Source organism: Vigna unguiculata, chromosome 1 (genome assembly GCF_004118075.2).
Source record: "Vigna unguiculata cultivar IT97K-499-35 chromosome 1, ASM411807v1, whole genome shotgun sequence".
NCBI classification, from domain to species: Eukaryota; Viridiplantae; Streptophyta; class Magnoliopsida; order Fabales; family Fabaceae; genus Vigna; species Vigna unguiculata.
In genome coordinates this window covers 1,135,931-1,153,009 of record NC_040279.1, presented here as the reverse complement: position 1 = coordinate 1,153,009, position 17,079 = coordinate 1,135,931, and the positions used below count along the sequence as shown (strand labels likewise).

General features: G+C 34.0%; 3 protein-coding genes across 11 annotated transcripts; 1 reads left to right on the top strand and 2 right to left on the bottom strand.

Moving 5' to 3' along the window:
* Window positions 1-299: 299 nt before the first annotated feature.
* LOC114194008 (probable isoaspartyl peptidase/L-asparaginase 3) lies at window positions 300-3,677 on the bottom strand. Of its 8 annotated transcripts, none has more exons than XM_028084044.1 (8): window positions 3,639-3,677; window positions 3,300-3,474; window positions 3,008-3,179; window positions 2,302-2,366; window positions 1,797-2,189; window positions 1,666-1,724; window positions 1,163-1,267; window positions 300-748 (listed from the first exon to the last, which is right to left on the bottom strand). In XM_028084044.1, the coding sequence occupies exons 2-8, from the start codon at window positions 3,405-3,407 to the stop codon at window positions 529-531; spliced, it is 1,122 nt and encodes a 373-aa protein (XP_027939845.1). In that variant the 5' UTR covers window positions 3,408-3,474; window positions 3,639-3,677; the 3' UTR covers window positions 300-528. The 8 variants fall into 8 exon arrangements, with proteins under 8 accessions (XP_027939845.1, XP_027939852.1, XP_027939867.1 ...); XM_028084051.1 differs by having other exon boundaries at window positions 3,300-3,396; XM_028084066.1 differs by having other exon boundaries at window positions 3,022-3,179; window positions 3,300-3,396; window positions 3,639-3,657.
* A 2,009-nt stretch (window positions 3,678-5,686) lies between these two features.
* Window positions 5,687-12,372, top strand: LOC114194883 (dihydrolipoyllysine-residue acetyltransferase component 2 of pyruvate dehydrogenase complex, mitochondrial-like). 2 transcript variants are annotated; one of them, XM_028085296.1, is made up of 19 exons: window positions 5,687-5,908; window positions 6,014-6,107; window positions 6,470-6,540; window positions 6,728-6,801; window positions 6,912-6,952; window positions 8,483-8,538; window positions 8,618-8,692; window positions 8,776-8,868; window positions 9,032-9,274; window positions 9,354-9,426; window positions 9,602-9,693; window positions 9,954-10,039; window positions 10,122-10,197; window positions 11,112-11,179; window positions 11,262-11,328; window positions 11,421-11,516; window positions 11,607-11,709; window positions 11,794-11,889; window positions 11,980-12,372. In XM_028085296.1, exons 1-19 carry the CDS (start codon window positions 5,876-5,878, stop codon window positions 12,048-12,050), a joined length of 1,608 nt encoding a protein of 535 aa, XP_027941097.1. In that variant the 5' UTR covers window positions 5,687-5,875; the 3' UTR covers window positions 12,051-12,372. The 2 variants fall into 2 exon arrangements, with proteins under 2 accessions (XP_027941097.1, XP_027941092.1); XM_028085291.1 differs by having other exon boundaries at window positions 6,909-6,952.
* A 2,404-nt stretch (window positions 12,373-14,776) lies between these two features.
* LOC114178924 (prohibitin-3, mitochondrial) lies at window positions 14,777-16,438 on the bottom strand. The gene is made up of 2 exons (XM_028065110.1): window positions 15,469-16,438; window positions 14,777-14,991 (listed from the first exon to the last, which is right to left on the bottom strand). The coding sequence occupies exon 1, from the start codon at window positions 16,317-16,319 to the stop codon at window positions 15,486-15,488; it is 834 nt and encodes a 277-aa protein (XP_027920911.1). The 5' UTR covers window positions 16,320-16,438; the 3' UTR covers window positions 14,777-14,991; window positions 15,469-15,485.
* Window positions 16,439-17,079: the final 641 nt, after the last annotated feature.

Genomic DNA, 17,079 nt, shown 5'->3' with positions numbered 1-17,079 from the left:
GGCAAGTAACATGAATTGGACGACCAAATTCAAAGATGAAAGTATCAAGTGTTGATAGAATCATGGTGGTTTTACAATCCTTACCATTTTTTCTTAAGAGTAGTTTATGGTAGAAATGATTATTACTTGATATTGAATAAGAGATCTACTCTGCTTGAATTTGCAGAGATATAACTTCATCGGTATATAGGGTGGAAAACTAAGAATAAATTCCGATGTGACTGAGACATGTTCATCCCCATTCATTTCAAGCACTTTTTCTATACTTCATGCATTATCTAAATCACAAAAACTGACAGTAACGAGTTGTAAGTCACTTTTCTTATTACTTGGGCAGACAACATTGAAACTGTAGTATGAAACTCGTGCAAACATTGTTACAATTGTAAACAATCTTTCAATCATTGTTAATTGAAATATTAAATGCAAGAATAATATTACAATAAAAGCACATTTAAGCGCTATTAATTTTCCTACTGATTTGAATTCATTTGTTGGGAGATACTCATTTCTTGAATAGTTTCAGTCTCAGGGTAGCACAGTAAAAACTTCAACGTCTTTCATTGCAGGGCTCCTTACTGAGTATTGAAATGTCCAACCATGGCAGGCACCAGCATGCTCCCCCTTTTTATTGAGGGCAACAACGGCTCCCAAAAAATCTGGAAATTTTCTTGCTATTCTTGCCATTGCATCTTTGGCAGCAAGTTTGGGCTCCATTCCCAACCTCATACTTTCCACAACTTGATAGCTGAAATTGAATAGAAGTATTCATCTAGATATTCATAACTGAAAACACATAAGAATATTCAATTGAAGTGTTACTATACAAGATTAAGACTGCTTGAAAGTTGAAACTACCACGGTAAAGAATATGTTGTTTACAGGTTAATGCACTAGAAAAATAAGTTTAATATATATATTACTTGCAAAATAAATTATCATCTACCTATTATTAACCAAGAACATCACATGATAGACCAGTTATGCTCACCCCAAATAGCAGTTGCTTGTCAAAATTAACAAGCAACAGATATGCAATAAAGATAAGACACAATCAAATTGTCTGTGTGAGTATATGCCAATATGCATAACTTTCTGAAGACAATCTAAGAAAAAGCAACTCATTATGTAAACTGGAGAAACCAGAGACTTTCTATGCTACCATGGAAGGAAGCGCATCATGATGTCACCATCCCCAGTAGCACAACATGCACCAACTTCCTCTACAGCATATGCTGAGGATCCAGCTATGGGGCCATCACCTACCCTGTAATCAAAAAAATAAATTAATTATAAGAATCAGCGAGAGAACATACTGAGGATGATCAATTTCTGCTGCATTAACTTAGTGTGCAGTATATATCCAAAGAGGATATGTATTTGGAATTGACAGAAGCACTTTCCCCTAATGAAAACACTCCTAGGAGAGTTATATGAATAAAGACAGGACAGTCTAATTTCTAAAGCCATTCCTTCTCTAGTTAAGTATATAACAGTCATGATAATTAATGGAAATTGGTCATAATCAAAATAAAAAGGACTAAAAACCAATTACATGTGACTTCAACTAAATCAAGATAATTTAGCTCGAAAAGGAAGAAAGGTTTGGTCATTCAAGAAACGAAAAGATCAGTCCACTTCTAAAACTGGCACACACAAGGTTACCTGCCAGGAATCTTGAATGTTGCCCCATTAGTTGATGTGCCAACGGCAATGTGTCCCATCTGTGCCAGATGGAACTTGTCAAATGCATACATAAAGTGATGTCTAAAATTCAATTTTATGCTAAACCTTACTCTATCAATAACAGCCATTGATATAGTATCATGGCTATGAAGACCAACACGAGGTAACCCAGAATTAGTGGTCAGCATATGACCAGTACTGGAGCATGTTTCACCAGGATGCTGCAGGTAATGTGTTGGACTATAAGGACCACAACTATTTGCAGGTGACACATTTTTCCTGAAATTTGGTTGACAACAACCATCTTTCCATTTGGTCCACTTCTCCATAGATTCCGGTGAACTCAAGTTTGTAGGTCCCGGAAGACCCATTGAAATAGCAAATTCTGATGCTTTCTCTCCTACAAGCAAAGTATGTTCAGTGTGTTGCATCACTAACCTGGCAGCCTTGATTCCATCAGTTACGTATCTCATGGCTGCAACAGCTCCTACTTCCATTGTCAACTGTGTGTCCCCTTAGCAGAAGATGGGTCAAAAAATCATGCCAGATCAAGAAAAAGTAATATGCATGACACAAAATAATTAGCAGATCAAGAACATGGTAATTCGTAGCTACCCCATCCATGATCAGAGCATCAATTGTAGTTTCTCCATTCTCATCTGGACTTCCACCTGGACCAACTGTTCAGAATAGGATATTCAAAAGGGATGCATACATATGATGAAGACATGAAGAAAAAAGTCAAAATGGAATCTCAAGATGGTGAAGGATTTTTAACAGAATGAACAAAAACAGAACCAAAACTCTGTCTTATTCATTCATATAGGAGTAAAAACACAGAATTTTTCAAAACTCTTCCCTTCCCACGAAACAAGCTTTATTACCAATTTCAACCTTTCCAAGTAGATTATTTTCATAAACCACAACACAACAAGTCACACTTGAAAAGCAAGTTTGCTAAGTAATGTCAACTAACCATAACGTCAAGTAAATATTATTTTGTGTCAGTGCAGGAGGGACTAAAATAGTTAAATTTTACATTTGAGAAGCCATAAAGACAAATAAAATAAATATAGTGCAGGACTGGCAGCATGTTTAAGATAATGACTTTGTGAGCCTAGGATTAGTATCAATCCAATAAGCACTAGATAAGAATGGATGAAGCTCTCAGCAAAAATCAACTATCAAATACTTCAAAATCACAACACGGAGAGATAAGTTCACACCCAATCTACAGTTTCCATTGAACCAATAGGCAAAGTAGGTTCAAATATTTCATATTGAAAAGTCCTTATCATGTTCCAAACATTCAAGTTCCAACCTGTTCCATCACACCTGAGTTCCTCACAGGCAGAGCAACCCTCAACCACGGAATCCACAGCCGAGGAGCCACCATCAACAGCCTTCCATGCAGCTCTGACAGCCTCAACGAAGGGCCACGTGCTCACAACCAAAGGGTACTCTTCCGATTGCACGGTTTCATTCCCCACCACCTGGTTACAAACAACACCATCACATCAATACTTGCCTAAACTGGAAAAAGTTAAGATTTTTAGTGTTGGAACTCAAAATTGATTACTTCTACTCTGATTAGAGAAATGATTTGAGAGTACCACAGAGAATAGAGGGAGAAGGAAGATAATGACGAAGGACTTTGCAGACATGGAGATGGATTGGTGATGGAGGTTGTACCACTGTTCTCCAAGGTCTCTGAAATGCATTAAGAGCAACCCAATTTGGAGATTTTTGATTGGGATAAGGGAACACTTCCCAAGACATTCAAAGACACTATTGTTGGAAATATTGCAGAAAAAATAATATAGAGATCAAATGGAAACAATACATTAGAATATAATTTGATTTGAAGATAATGAATAAGATATTCTATTGTTAAAAGAGTAAAAGCACTTAATCAGATTCAATAATCAATGACTAAGGGAAATATCATCAACCTGGTTTTCTGGTTTAACAACTCCACTTCTTCCAAAGCTAGATCGACGACAATGAAAGTAATTTTAAGGGTTTAAATACGTTTTTCTCTTTCATTTTAAAATTTGTCCCATTTTAAAATTTTGGATTAATTTAATCTTTTAATTTTTAAAATACATGAATTTAGTTCTTTTAATCAGATTTTATAAGATTTATTTGACATTTCAAGCGTCTTTCATAAAAATGTATCAAATAGTCTAAACAACTCAGATACAATCTTGAAATACGTACGAAATATCAAATAAATCTAACAAGATTTTATTAAAATGACTAAATTCATGTATTTTGAAATATAAAATACTAGATTGGTCCAAAATTTCAAAATGAACTAATTTTAAAATTCATTGAGAGGTAAGGGACCAAAAACATATTTAACTCATATTAAATGTTTATACGTAATTTTAAATTTTTTTAAAATAAAATTTTAAGAAAACAAATTATTTAAAAAATGGTTTTAAATTTGAAATAATTTAATAGTATATATGTTTTGAGAACTTTTTTTTTTAGAGAAGACATGTTGAAATATTTTGTATTCAATGAAATATTTTGCAGAACAACAATTCCGGAACATTTACGAGGAGCAGTTAGCAATTATGGAATTATAGAGGTGCAGAAAGCAAAAGCGTGCTGCTAGTCCAGCCCGTGATAAATTAATTAATTTTTGTTAGAGGTTCTCTTCGTCCAAATTGGACGACCATTAATTACTCCCAGAGAATAATCGTATAATTTCGTTTGAGACAATACTCCCATCAATTTTCTACGTTCTTTTTTTCAAACTTGTACAATTTCCAATTACGACACCTGCTATTATTATTGTTTTCTTCCTTCTGTATTCTTTGAAACTACTCATTGAAAAAAAATTCTTCAAAATATCTATTAGAGATGTCAAAATGGGTTTCAACCCGTGAGTTAATCCGGCTCACCACGGGTTCGAGCCGGGTTGGGTTGAGAAAAATTCAATTTTTTCAAAAGTGGGTTAAACTCAACCCGGCTCACTTAACCCACGGGTTGGGTTAAACGGGTTCGAACCGGGTTGAAGGTGGGTTGGCCCAAACTTAACCCACCAACATTTTTTTACAATTTTTTTTTTATTTTTTTAAATTTTCTTTTAATTTTTTTAAATTATTTACTACTCCAATTATATTTGTTCATAATTTCATATTTTTAAATGCTAGAATGTTACCTAATTATATTTGAATTATTTGAATGTTTAATTAATTTGATTGTCAAGTTATATATATGTTGATACTTTAATCTTTAAATATAATATTTATAGTAAATTATTCAAGTAACCATCTTATAAACAATTTTTTCTAAATTAGCATGAAAAAAATGTATAGTTTTTTTTATTTATATTTTGTTGAATAGCATAATAGAAAATTTGTAATATTAGTCATGCTTTTTTAGACTAATGATACTTTCTTGGAAATAATTCTTCATATATTGGTGGTGAGCATGATCAAAACATTGGTTATTGATTTTACTATGATTGTCATCTCATGGATTACTTAAAAATTTATTTAAATATTTAAATAATAAAAAAATAATAATAATTTTTTTAGGTGGGTTGGTGAGCCAACCCACTTAACCCACCAACCCGTGGTGGATTGAGCCGGGTTACAAAATTTCTGGCTTACCAGAAAGTGAGACGGGTTGAGTTTACTCATTTTTAACCCGGCTTATGGTGAGCCAACCTGTGTGAGCCGGTTGACTCACTTTGACATGTCTAATATCTATCAAACAATAATTCTAAGAATACTTTAATTATATATAGTTATTCTAACCTCTATACATAATACAGTTATTATGGTTTACTAATTAGCAATATAAGTTGACTTTGCCAGAAGAGTAACTTTTTTTTTACACATGAACGGTGAGGTTTTCGAAATTCACAAAAAGAAAAAGGAAGTGAAAAATAAAATAAAATTTAGATGTTTTTTCTTTCTTGTTTTTCTCTTGCAATTACAACAAACGATAAACGATGTCATAATAATAAATAAAAATAAATAAAAGTAAGAAAAGTAGAAGAATTTATTTAAAGGAAGAGAAAAAAAAATTCCTGAGTTGGTTGGTATGCTGCCATAGTTGCTACCTTCATAGCATGCCTTTTGCATATACTTGATCGGATCTATTCAGCGAACGAACCCTAACCGGTCTTTTTTAGGTCGCTATTTCTCCATTTCTCTTCCGTTCATCGGCGATGGCGTCGCATTTGCTCAATCACTCAGCCAAGGTGAATCATATCCTACCTCTCTACCTACCGTTATCATTTCTCGCGTTTTAATGCAAACAAACCATTTCTTTTTTCTGTTTATTTAATGATTTCTGTTGGATTCAGGTGAAAAATGTTTCCAAGTTGGTGCACCACGAGCGTTATATCTTGGCGCGTTGGTTTTCCGGCGATGCTCAATCCTCTCTCAATAGGAGGCGCGGTAATTGCTTGGTTCTTTGGTTATTTCTCAATTGCAACTAAATTCATAGCAAACTTATTTGTAAATTTGGAATTCTGTGTTGGATTGTCCTGATTAATCATTCCTGCGAAACTTTGAATTTAGAAATGGGAATAGTGTAGAATGCTTGATTTGTTATAGGTGTATTGGCAACCAGTTGGTGTTTTTAATTAAGGTGTTTGTGAGTGAGCAGCAAGTATAAGTGTAACCGTATAGTTTGTATTGGAGAGGTTTGAAGTGATATTAGCATATTCTGGTGTTTGGGAGCCATTTGAAAGCTTGGTGAATGGTGTTCCTTAAGTTTTATTTTCTATGTTAATAATTGTAGTTGGTTATTTGTTTAGATGTACGAAAAACTCAGCTCCCTGAATCTTCAACAAGAAACAGTGTCTTTGAACCGGTCGTCAACTTTACTGTGAGTAGAGCAAATTTACATCAAAACTAAACAATATATCACAAGTTTTTTTTTTGTTTCTGCCTTCAATATCTCTCTTTCTTTTCCTTGCCTACTCTACTGCTTTTCACTTCCTCTTCCTCAGCATTTGTATATTTTCAGCTGACTTGTACTTTATTTTTGACATAAACTTTCATTTGGTACGCAGAAGAGAAGCATCTCCATGGCTAGTATTAGAAGGGGTTCCATTATGGGGTCTGGGTACACCGGAGAGATTTCACCGTATGTCACTTTATGTTATAATAATTTGTTTTTTCCTTGCATATGTCTTGCTTCAAAAGGGATTGACAGTAGCTTTTTAATTGTCAATGAACCGTGTTCTCAAAAAGAAGTTCACAGGTGCTGTCAAGGAGATGCTATGCATCAGCCTCAGGTACAATCAATGGATCTTTGGACTGTTAATTTTATTTCCTCCATGTTCTTGTTGGGTGTTACATTAAGCCTTTCAAAATGTTCCTTGTTGACTATTTATATTTTGATCTTTTATTTCATGGGTCCTGATGAATTTGTTTAAGCTTGATGTCCTTTAATATGGATGATTGGATAAGTAGCTTGGTTAACATGTTCACTGGGTTTTTGCTTTGCATTTAGTTAGTCATCCATATATCAAAGATTTGAAATATGGGTGATGCTTATCACCTATGTGGGGCTTGTAATGCTTTTTTATGTCCTACAGTGCTGCATATCTGACACTTTCTCAGTTTGGCAAATTAAATTTTGAAATTTGATTGAAATGGAAGATGGGTGTTGGACATTTGAAGCTGCATTTAACCGACTGCATCTTTTCTCCTGTAATGTTATTTTTTATAGTGTAAATTATAAATAGAAGGAGAAATGTACTCTGTTGCAAATTGCAAATATAGAGCTACCTCAGGTAATCTTTGCTAGAGTATCTAACTACTCACTGGTGTGTCCTTGACCTTGGATTGAGCTGAGACTTTTTTAAACGGGGTCTTTTGATAATATGCTAAGGGCATCTCCACCATTGGTTATGGAGAGCAGTTCTTACCAGTTAAGAATTGTCTGTGCTTTTTGTAAAAGCAACCGCTGGACCTTGTCAAGCATCAAGCACATTGTGTAAGTGCACTCGAAAAATTGCTTTTAATAAAGATATAAGGTAATATTTACCCAAATAAAAAATAGAAATAAGATGCATTATTGACTAGATAAATAAATGTGTTGTATAAGAGTATATAAAGGGAGATGCTAGGTTGGAGATATGAACTTCTTAAATTATAAAACGTAAAAATAAGTGATGTGTGGTGATAAGACCCATTTAAGATGCATAAGAAATAAAAATACATTGGGTTGGAGATGGCGTAATAATCCTGTACCTAGTTCCCTAAAAGAAGTTGTTAGCTAGGGGTACAAGCATGGTTTATATCACTAATCTCCCGTATACAAGAACTCTTTCTGCATAGAGCATGGGGAATGCACTGTGCACACATATGATTTACCTTATGCCACATTCAACTTATTTAAGAATAGGGTGGAAAGTTGAAAATCTTAACCACTTTATGTTGTAATAGGTGTTCTAATCTCAAGCCTTTTTGGTGGAGATACAAGTGTGAATGGTTTTACATCTGTCTAACATTACTAGACTAAATGTAATGTTTCTCTAACTTGTCAACAGTTATGAGTCTTTTCACATCATGCCACAGCTTGTGCTTCTCTATCATTTGTGTTTCCTTACAGGAGATGCCATGCACTTGATTGGTTGTTAGCTAAAAATATAGTTTTTAGGATACAAGAATTGTATTTTTCAAAAAGTTTTCACAGTCTTACACCTCTCCTTAAGCTTCCCTTTTTCTTTATTTTATTTAATAGAATACTATGTTTTGAGACTATATAAATAATAGTGTACTTATTGATTTAATCACCAACACTGGTGAATATATTTCAGATTTACCCCCTCACCAGGAAATTGGAATGCCTTCTCTCTCACCTACAATGACAGAGGTTTCTACTTTTCTGAATCAAATGATATTGTCATATAGTGGGTCATGGTTTCTCCTAAAGAATTCCCAATTATATACAGGGTAACATTGCAAGATGGTTGAAGAAAGAAGGTGATAAAGTTTCTCCTGGTGAAGTTCTTTGTGAAGTTGAAACTGTATGGTTCTTGTACCAGAGACTTGACACATAATACCTCTATTAAGGTTCTTATGCAAACATTGACATAAATGTATTTCATAGGATAAAGCTACTGTTGAAATGGAAAGTATGGAAGAAGGTTATCTGGCCAAGATAGTTCGTGGAGATGGGGAAAAAGAAATTAAAGTTGGTGAGGTATTGATATCTTTTGACTCTCTCCTCCTCTCTTTTTTGAAAGGGACTTTTTATTTATTGTTCCACAGTTTGAAATTGCAAGAAACATATATTTTTTACACTCCGGACTCTATTGACATATGGAAGGCATCACTATTGGTAACATGAAGAACTTCTTTCATAGGTAATTGCTATAACTGTTGAAGATGAGGGGGATATTGGAAAGTTTAAAGATTACAAACCTTCATCATCTGAACCAAGTGCGCCTCCTGCCAAAGAAACATCTGAGCCATCCCCACCAAAGGAGGTGGCAAAGGAGCCTGCTCGAGAACCTGAGGCAAAGGTTTCCAAACCTAGTGTACCAACTCCATCTGGAGATCGCGTATTTGCTAGTCCCCTTGCTAGAAAGTTGGCTGAAGAGAAAAATGTCAGTTATCAATAACAAATTATATGGTTGAAGGTCTTTCAGGAAAAAGCTGGATAATCTATTTCCCTCGCTGGTGTAGGTACCTCTCTCTAGCATTAAAGGAACAGGACATGAAGGACTCATTGTGAAGGCTGATATTGAAGATTTCTTAGGTATAATTCTTTCTATTTATATATTAATTTGTCTGTATACTGTACTTATTATAGTGGAAACACTTCATTGTTATGCTAGATAATGCCTCACTTTGTCTTGCTTGCTCTAGGATATCTTACCATGTGTGGCTGATTAAATTGATTATATTATAACCCTTTTTGGCTTCTGATCCAGCTTCTAGTCAAGTTTCCGCACCCTCAAAGGCCAAGGGTCCAACAGACGCAGCTCTGGATTATATCGACATTCCTGTCTCTCAGATACGGAAGGTAATTTGCTGAAGAAGTCTGAAATTTTATTAGATGATATTTCTGTTTCAAGTGTAAATCAAAGACCAGTTTTTGGACCTTGTCACATGATGTTCTAATTTTGTTGTGAACTTTCATACGGGTTCTTGGTACTTTTGCTAATAACTTCTGGCATATTTTATTTTCTCCTTCTGTGTGTTTGCTTCTATGTTCTGATCATAATATATGTTGTGTTGCGTAAACATGACGGATGTTTTAAATAAAACCATGTATTTTTACAGGTCACAGCTTCACGGCTGTTATTATCAAAGCAAACTATTCCTCATTACTATTTAACAGTGGATGCATGCGTTGATAAACTCATGAGGTAATTCTCCATAATCAATAATATTTGAAAGATTTACCTGCCATACATATTATTTCTGATAATTGAAACACTTTGTCTACAGTTTGCGGGGCAAACTCAATTCATTGCAAGAAGCCTCTGGTGGCTCCCGCATTTCAGTTAATGACCTTGTAATCAAGGTATTGGATTTTTATCTGACTATCTGTTCTTGTCTTCTTGGTTGCTTATTTGGTGCTTAATAAGTAGGGAAGGTCAACATCTTATCTAAGAAATACTACTTGTGGAATGCTTTATGACAGTTAAAATGAAATCATATTAAATGACCTTTCTCTTATTTGATGTTAGCTTGACCAATCTTCCTAGAAGGGACCCCTATTGTGTCTCTTTGGCTACATTAAGATCATAGTAAAACAGAACCAAATTCAGACTAACTTTTATTAAATAGATTGTGAGCTAAATAATATTATGCAAAATATGAAATATGTTGGATCCTTTGCTTGCCTTGGAGGCAATGTAAATGATTTTTCTGTCTCCCATGTGTGTGCTAACTAAATGTGTGTAGGGGATATCGACTATGTGTATTAACTAAGTTATGTATTGCGTCTGGTTACAACCCTTCCATTTCTTTCTTCTCTTTGTTATGATAAAAAGTCTGCAAAAAATCACACAAGTTTTCATAAAATCTTATTTATAACTAACTACAAACTAGAATAAAATTATAACAAAATGGAACTAACTTAACAATAAATAAATAAAAGGAAGATAATTGGTGTTCATTGAATAAAAATTAAGTGTACACAACAATTATCAGTTGTGAAAATGCAGAATGCACTATAGTGAAATGGATTCTAGCCAAATGTTGTTACATGGCTCAACCTTCAAGGGGAGGGTTCAGCTATCTGGCTTGCAGTTATGGCCCAAAACCCTTGTCTCACAAATCACTAAAAGAGGTCTTTTAGCTTAAGTCGGTTCTATGAAGGAGATATTAACCAAGTTATGTATACTATGTGGTCACAAATTCATACCTCGTTGCCAGCATTGTAAAAATAGTAGTACAAGAAACTGCGTTTTATATCTGTGCCTTTGATTTTAGGCTGCTGCATTGGCTCTCCGCAAAGTTCCTCAATGTAACAGTTCATGGGCAAATGATTATATTCGCCAGTAAGTCTTTTAGTTTTTCATTATTGCCTTCAAATTTGTGGATTACTTTAATTGTTAAGTTTGTTATTTTGTTTTTGTGCAGGTATAATAATGTGAATATTAATGTAGCTGTGCAGACTGATAATGGGCTCTTTGTTCCAGTTATCAGGGTGAGCAAGGGCCTCTTTCTAGTATTTGAAATACATTCTAGCGTATATTCCAATTAAAGGTCATCATTTTGACCTATTCATAATACATGCAGGATGCAGACAAGAAAGGCCTCTCTACGATAGGGGAGGAGGTCAAAAAATTGGCAAAGAAAGCCAAAGAAAACAGCTTGAAACCCCAAGATTATGAGGTTATTGGAGTTTGACGTTTATTTTTATTCATCTATGAATAAAGACTACTTGGGCTGGTTTTTAAATTCTTGGGTTGAATTGCATTACAGGGAGGTACGTTTACAGTGTCTAACCTGGGAGGGCCATTTGGTGTCAAACAATTCTGTGCAATCATCAATCCTCCTCAGTCGGGCATTCTTGCAGTTGGATCTGGTAAGAACAGTTTTGCATTTCCCCCTTTTATTTCTTATATCAACTGCAATCACTTTTCTCTTAATGATACCTTCGTATGAACAGCTGAGAGGAGGGTCATTCCGGGATCAGGCGCTGAAGAATTCAAGTTTGGTTCTTTTATGTCTGTGACCCTCAGTTGTGATCATCGTGTTATAGATGGTAATCATTCTTAATCTTAAATGTTTTTTTAACTCAAAATTAAGCTAATTTTGTGGTAAAACATGCCAACGATACACTTGTTCTGTTCAGGTGCAATTGGTGCGGAATGGCTAAAAGCATTCAAGGGCTATATTGAAAATCCAGAATCCATGTTGTTGTAAGAGCAAGTAGAAGTCATAAATTATACTGTAAACGGGGGATGAGGTTTTATTCACTCGGGTATTTCTATAGTCCCATTTGGGTTTGGTTGATTGTGTCCCTGACCAATTTTTGGTTGAAGTGTTTAGTCACTAAAAATAATTTTTGGAGAAATGTAATTTTTTTAATAAGAGGGTAGATGAGGCATTTAATTTAAACCCACCAATTGTGCTCACATTAGATGCTGCCCCAGATACACGGCTGATTATGTAACATGTTCTTTGTTTATGTTCCAAATATTTGAAAGAATAGTATGTTTTTCATTTAGTTGGCTTTAATTTGATAGTTATTGTCTTTTCAATTAAAATGCCTTTATAATTGTAGATTCTACGTCAATTGGACATTCAATATCAGTTTTCCTTGTGAGATATTATGATTTTTAAAACTCGACTTGTTTCAGGTATTATCTATAGATTTTTTTATCCAATCATGGAGCATTCCTTCAATAAATAATATTTGCATTGATACATTGTTATTCAATTATAGAGTATGAGTGCTAATTAATTTATTGTACTAATACTTTGTTTGGAGTCATTATACATTATACTTAGGGATGACAATTAGGGCTTGGCCCGTGAGCCCAGCCCGCAGGCCCGCAGAAAAAAGTGGGGCGGGCCAGGATAGTGAGCCCGCAAGCCCGTGCGGGCTCAGCCCGCATAGGTCCGTGGCCCGCGCGAGCCAGTCTGCAAGCCTGCATAAAATTTAAAAAAAAAAAAAAAACTTGCACTTGTGTATATTAATTACTTCTTTTATGAACTCTTGCATTAACATTTCAAATTTTTGTATAACTGGAAAAGACAAGTATTATGTAATTTTTAATGTGCTAAAATTTAAAGAATACATTGTGTATGTCATCAGAGGCGGAACAAGGTTGTGACATAGGGGAGCCAGGGCTCCCCCAACCATTTCTATTTTTGCTTTTTTTGTTATTTAAAAAATAATATTTATATATTATTATTTTATTTACATTAATTGATTTTTATTTTACTTTATTTTATATATTTTAAAAAAATACTTATATATTGTTATTTTATTTATATATTATTACTTTATTTGTATATTATTATCTTATTTATATTAATTTATTTTGGATTTTTTTTAAAATTTAAAAATCATATTTTTTTTTCTCTATTATAATTTTTTATATTTTTTTATTTGGTTTTTCTCTTCCATGTTTTCATCTCTTTCTCTCATTTTATTTCCATCTCAATTTTCACCATCATTTCTTTATTATTTTCAAAATCAAATTGCACTACGACAAGATTGAAAAGTTAATGAATATTTTGAATAAAAAGTGATGTAAGAAATTACTTTTTTTTAATTAAAAATAATAATTTATATATAACAAATAAAATTTGGCCCCCCTAAAATTTTTGGTGAAGTTTCGCCACTGAATGTCATAGTATGAATATGATGAAAATGTTGAATTATCAATTTATCATCTAATTCCCCAAAGTCTTTATTTAATTTTGTGAACTTCTTAAAGTTTCCCAATTTTTAAACATTGAAAGTTTTATCATAAAAAAAAATAAAAAAAAATAAAAAAAAGCGGGCCAGCCTGCGGGCCCGCAGGCCAACGTATATGCGGGACGGGCCAGAATATGCGGCCCGCATAAAATGTGCGGGGCGGAGCGGGCCTTATGCGGGACGGACCTAAACAGGACGGGCCGGCCCGCATTGCCACCTCTAATTATACTTTCTTATTTTAATTATATATTTGACTTTTATATTTGTGAAAAGTTTATCTTTTAGTCGCTACACATAATTTTAATTGTACATTTTTAGACTACTACTTTTATTGCTTAAATTTATAGAGATTAACGTAAACTAAAATAAATATACGAACTCAAGACTATATTATATATATATATATATATATATATATATATATATATATATATATTTCGGATAACGAAGGAATAATTTTATTCTCATATAATAAAGATATTGTAACTTTAAAGGATTCTTTATGTAGAAAGTAAAAAATTCGTAAATAATTTAAAAAATATATCAATCTGGATTTGATTACTAAATTTTAATTAAGTCCATCTAAATAATGATTTGTAATGGTTGATTATTATCTTGTTATATTTGTAATGATTTGATTGGAATATTTAAAGGAATTTTGTCTAAAATAAAGGTACAAGGTATAGAAATAACAACAAAATTTCATAAATGATTTAAAGAATTAACAGATAATGTGTATATACATATATTAAATATAAAAAGTTAAAAGAAAACCGTCTAAAACATTTAATTTTCATAAAATCAACAAATTATCTCACAGATGATCTGTTATTTAGTTATTTAAAGAACTCATCCTCTCCATAATTTTCAATAATCTAAAATACATTAAAATTTATGTTGGATATGTTTTCTTTCTGGGAGTTAGGTATAACATTTGTTGTATATCTTCATTGTAAGTGTATGTCACCTTCTAACAATTTAAAATTTGATGTTTATAAGTAGTTTAATACATATTTTATTTTTTTAAATAAAAATTTAAAAGAAATAAATTATTTTAAAAACGGTTGTAAAGTTGAAATAATTTAAAACTAGTATACATGTTTTGAGAATACTTTTCTGAATGAAAACATGTTAAAATATTTTGTATTTCATAAAATATGAAATTGATTAACAAAGAATGTTAGAAACTTTCACAAAAGCCAACAAGGTCAAAATTGAGAAATGAAACAGAAGCAAAGAGGTAGATGCATTGAAATACTTTCTGTGGTAAATAATATAGGCAAGACAACATACATTTAAGCACAATCCAAGTATTATGAGATAGAGTCCACACTAAAAACTCATATGATAACTACTCCCAAAAAGAACAACAAAACAAATTGATCTCAGCATGTCATGTCACCGCATTATTAAGCCCTATAATGATGCAGAAAAGCCCTGAAATGAAGCACAAAATGTTAGGCACATACAATTTCATGGTGTTTCACCTTCTTTTGTGCAAGAGAGGTAGAAGCAGTTAAACAATTCCAATAATTTGAAGTTCAAATGAAAATGAAACCCAAATAACTCAACAGAGCTGAATGAACAGTGTTAGCCCCTGAATCCTAGCAGTTTTTGTATCATGTCAGTAAAAGAAAAGAATGGAAATGAGTTCCAATGGTGTGGTAATGTATGCAAAATGTAAACAATTCAGCACTCAAATGTTTGTGTTGCAACCTAACTAATGTTCGTAAGAGAAATCTCATACTGAATCTACAAAATAGAAACTCTACCTTATTCATAAGATCAACCCTAAATTATACTCTAATGAAGAGAACATTCAATTATACTCTACTAACCATAAACTATACATTCCCATTGTCCCAATAATCTCTGTTAAAACTTGAAAAAGATAAATTGATATAACAGTATTACCATCATCATCGTCACGATCATCGATTAAGAGCCATGAGAAGGTTCTGTCCACCAGGCAAGTACGAAACATTGGGCGACTTCGCCAGCGTGGAGGCTATTTCCCTGGACGCTTCAATCCTCCTCAGTTCAATCAGCCCCATTCCGGCCGAGGCAGTAGCGTCGGAGATCAGCTTTGCCGCATCGCTCTCTCCCTCGGCACGGATAATCGCGGCCCGCCGCTCCTGCTCCGCCTTCATCACAACGAACTTGGACCGCTCCGCCTCCTGCTGCGCCACCTGCTTCTGCTCCACCGCGCGCGAGAACTCGCTGCCGTAGGAGAGGTGCGTGATGGCGACGTCATCGAGAACAATGTTGAAATCCTTCGCGCGGCGAATGAGACTGTCGCGGACAAGAGCGGATACCTGAGAACGGTCCGTGAGGAGTTGATCGGCGTTGAACTGCGCGACGACGGCCTTGAGAACCTCGTTGCCGATGGACGGAAGAACCTTCTCATCGTACTCAAGACCCAGGTTCTTGACAATGACGGGGAGCTTGCCGATTTCAGGACGGGAGAGGACGCGGAGTGTGAGGTTGACCATCTGAAGATCTTTGGTGCCGGAGATGGAGGAGAAGGTGTGAGGGCGCGTGCGGATGTCGAAGATGTAAGGCTTCTGGACCCACGGGATGAGGAAATGGGTTCCCTCGCCTACCGTGTCGTCGAGAATGCCTCGGAAACGGTCGAAGAGGACGGCACGCTGGCCGCCGTCGACGGTGTACAGGGAGGAGGAGAGGGCGGTGGCCGCCACGCCCAGGCCGAAGGCGGAGCGGGCGAGGTTAGTGAGGAATGATACGGCGGCTTGGCTGCTTCCCATTTCTGAAAGGGGTTAGGGTTTTGGTTGGTTTGCTCGATTTTCTTCGTTAGTTTGGGGGGTTTTGGGATCTTGCTCGTCTTTCTTTGTTAGTTTGATGGGGTTTGGAAATAAAATCCAGACTTATTTTTTTTCCTTGGAGAAGAGGTTATCTTTACTTTAATATATATTTTGTATATATTTTTTTGTAACTTTATATCGATTAACATAATTAAAAATAGGGTTAAGCATTGTTTTATCCTTCAAATCTTACTGAATTGTGAAATTATTTTTTTTTTCAAAACTTTATATCAATTTAGTTATTCATACGTAGAAATACGTAAATTTAGTATTTCTTACCAAATTTTATTAAGTTTATTTTGACATTTTAAACGCATTTTATGATAATATTTGAGTTAACATTAAAGTGAAAATGTGTCAAACAGTATAAATAATTCAAATACTATATCATGAAATGCGTTTGAAACCTCAGATAAACTTAATAAAATTTAGTTAAAAATATTAAATTCACGCATTTTTAAAGATGAATGACTAAATTGGTCAAAAATTTTGTAAAGAGACTAATTCTAAATTTCACTGAAACTTGAAGGATCAAAAACATATTTAACTCTTAAAAATATATCTATAACAATATATAAAGAAACTTCTTTTTTTGTGTCCATATTTCAAAATACCAATTTTATCCTTTAAATATAATTATTTATTAAATTTTTAAAAATTGACCGTTACTTTTACAAACTTTCTATAAAATTATCTATCTATA

Coding starts and splice junctions, on each gene's coding strand:
- LOC114194883 (XM_028085291.1), top strand. CDS start 5,876: ATGGCGTCGCATTTGCTCAATCACTCAGCCAAG. Junction 9,275..9,353: donor AGTTGGCTGAAGAGAAAAAT/GTCAGTTATCAA, acceptor TCGCTGGTGTAG/GTACCTCTCTCTAGCATTAA. Junction 10,198..11,111: donor TTAATGACCTTGTAATCAAG/GTATTGGATTTT, acceptor CTTTGATTTTAG/GCTGCTGCATTGGCTCTCCG.
- LOC114178924 (XM_028065110.1), bottom strand. CDS start 16,319: ATGGGAAGCAGCCAAGCCGCCGTATCATTCCTCACTAACCTCGCCCGC.
- LOC114194008 (XM_028084044.1), bottom strand. CDS start 3,407: ATGCATTTCAGAGACCTTGGAGAACAGTGGTACAACCTCCATCACCAA. Junction 2,367..3,007: donor ACTCAGGTGTGATGGAACAG/GTTGGAACTTGA, acceptor TATTCTGAACAG/TTGGTCCAGGTGGAAGTCCA. Junction 1,725..1,796: donor CAATGGCTGTTATTGATAGA/GTAAGGTTTAGC, acceptor CATCTGGCACAG/ATGGGACACATTGCCGTTGG.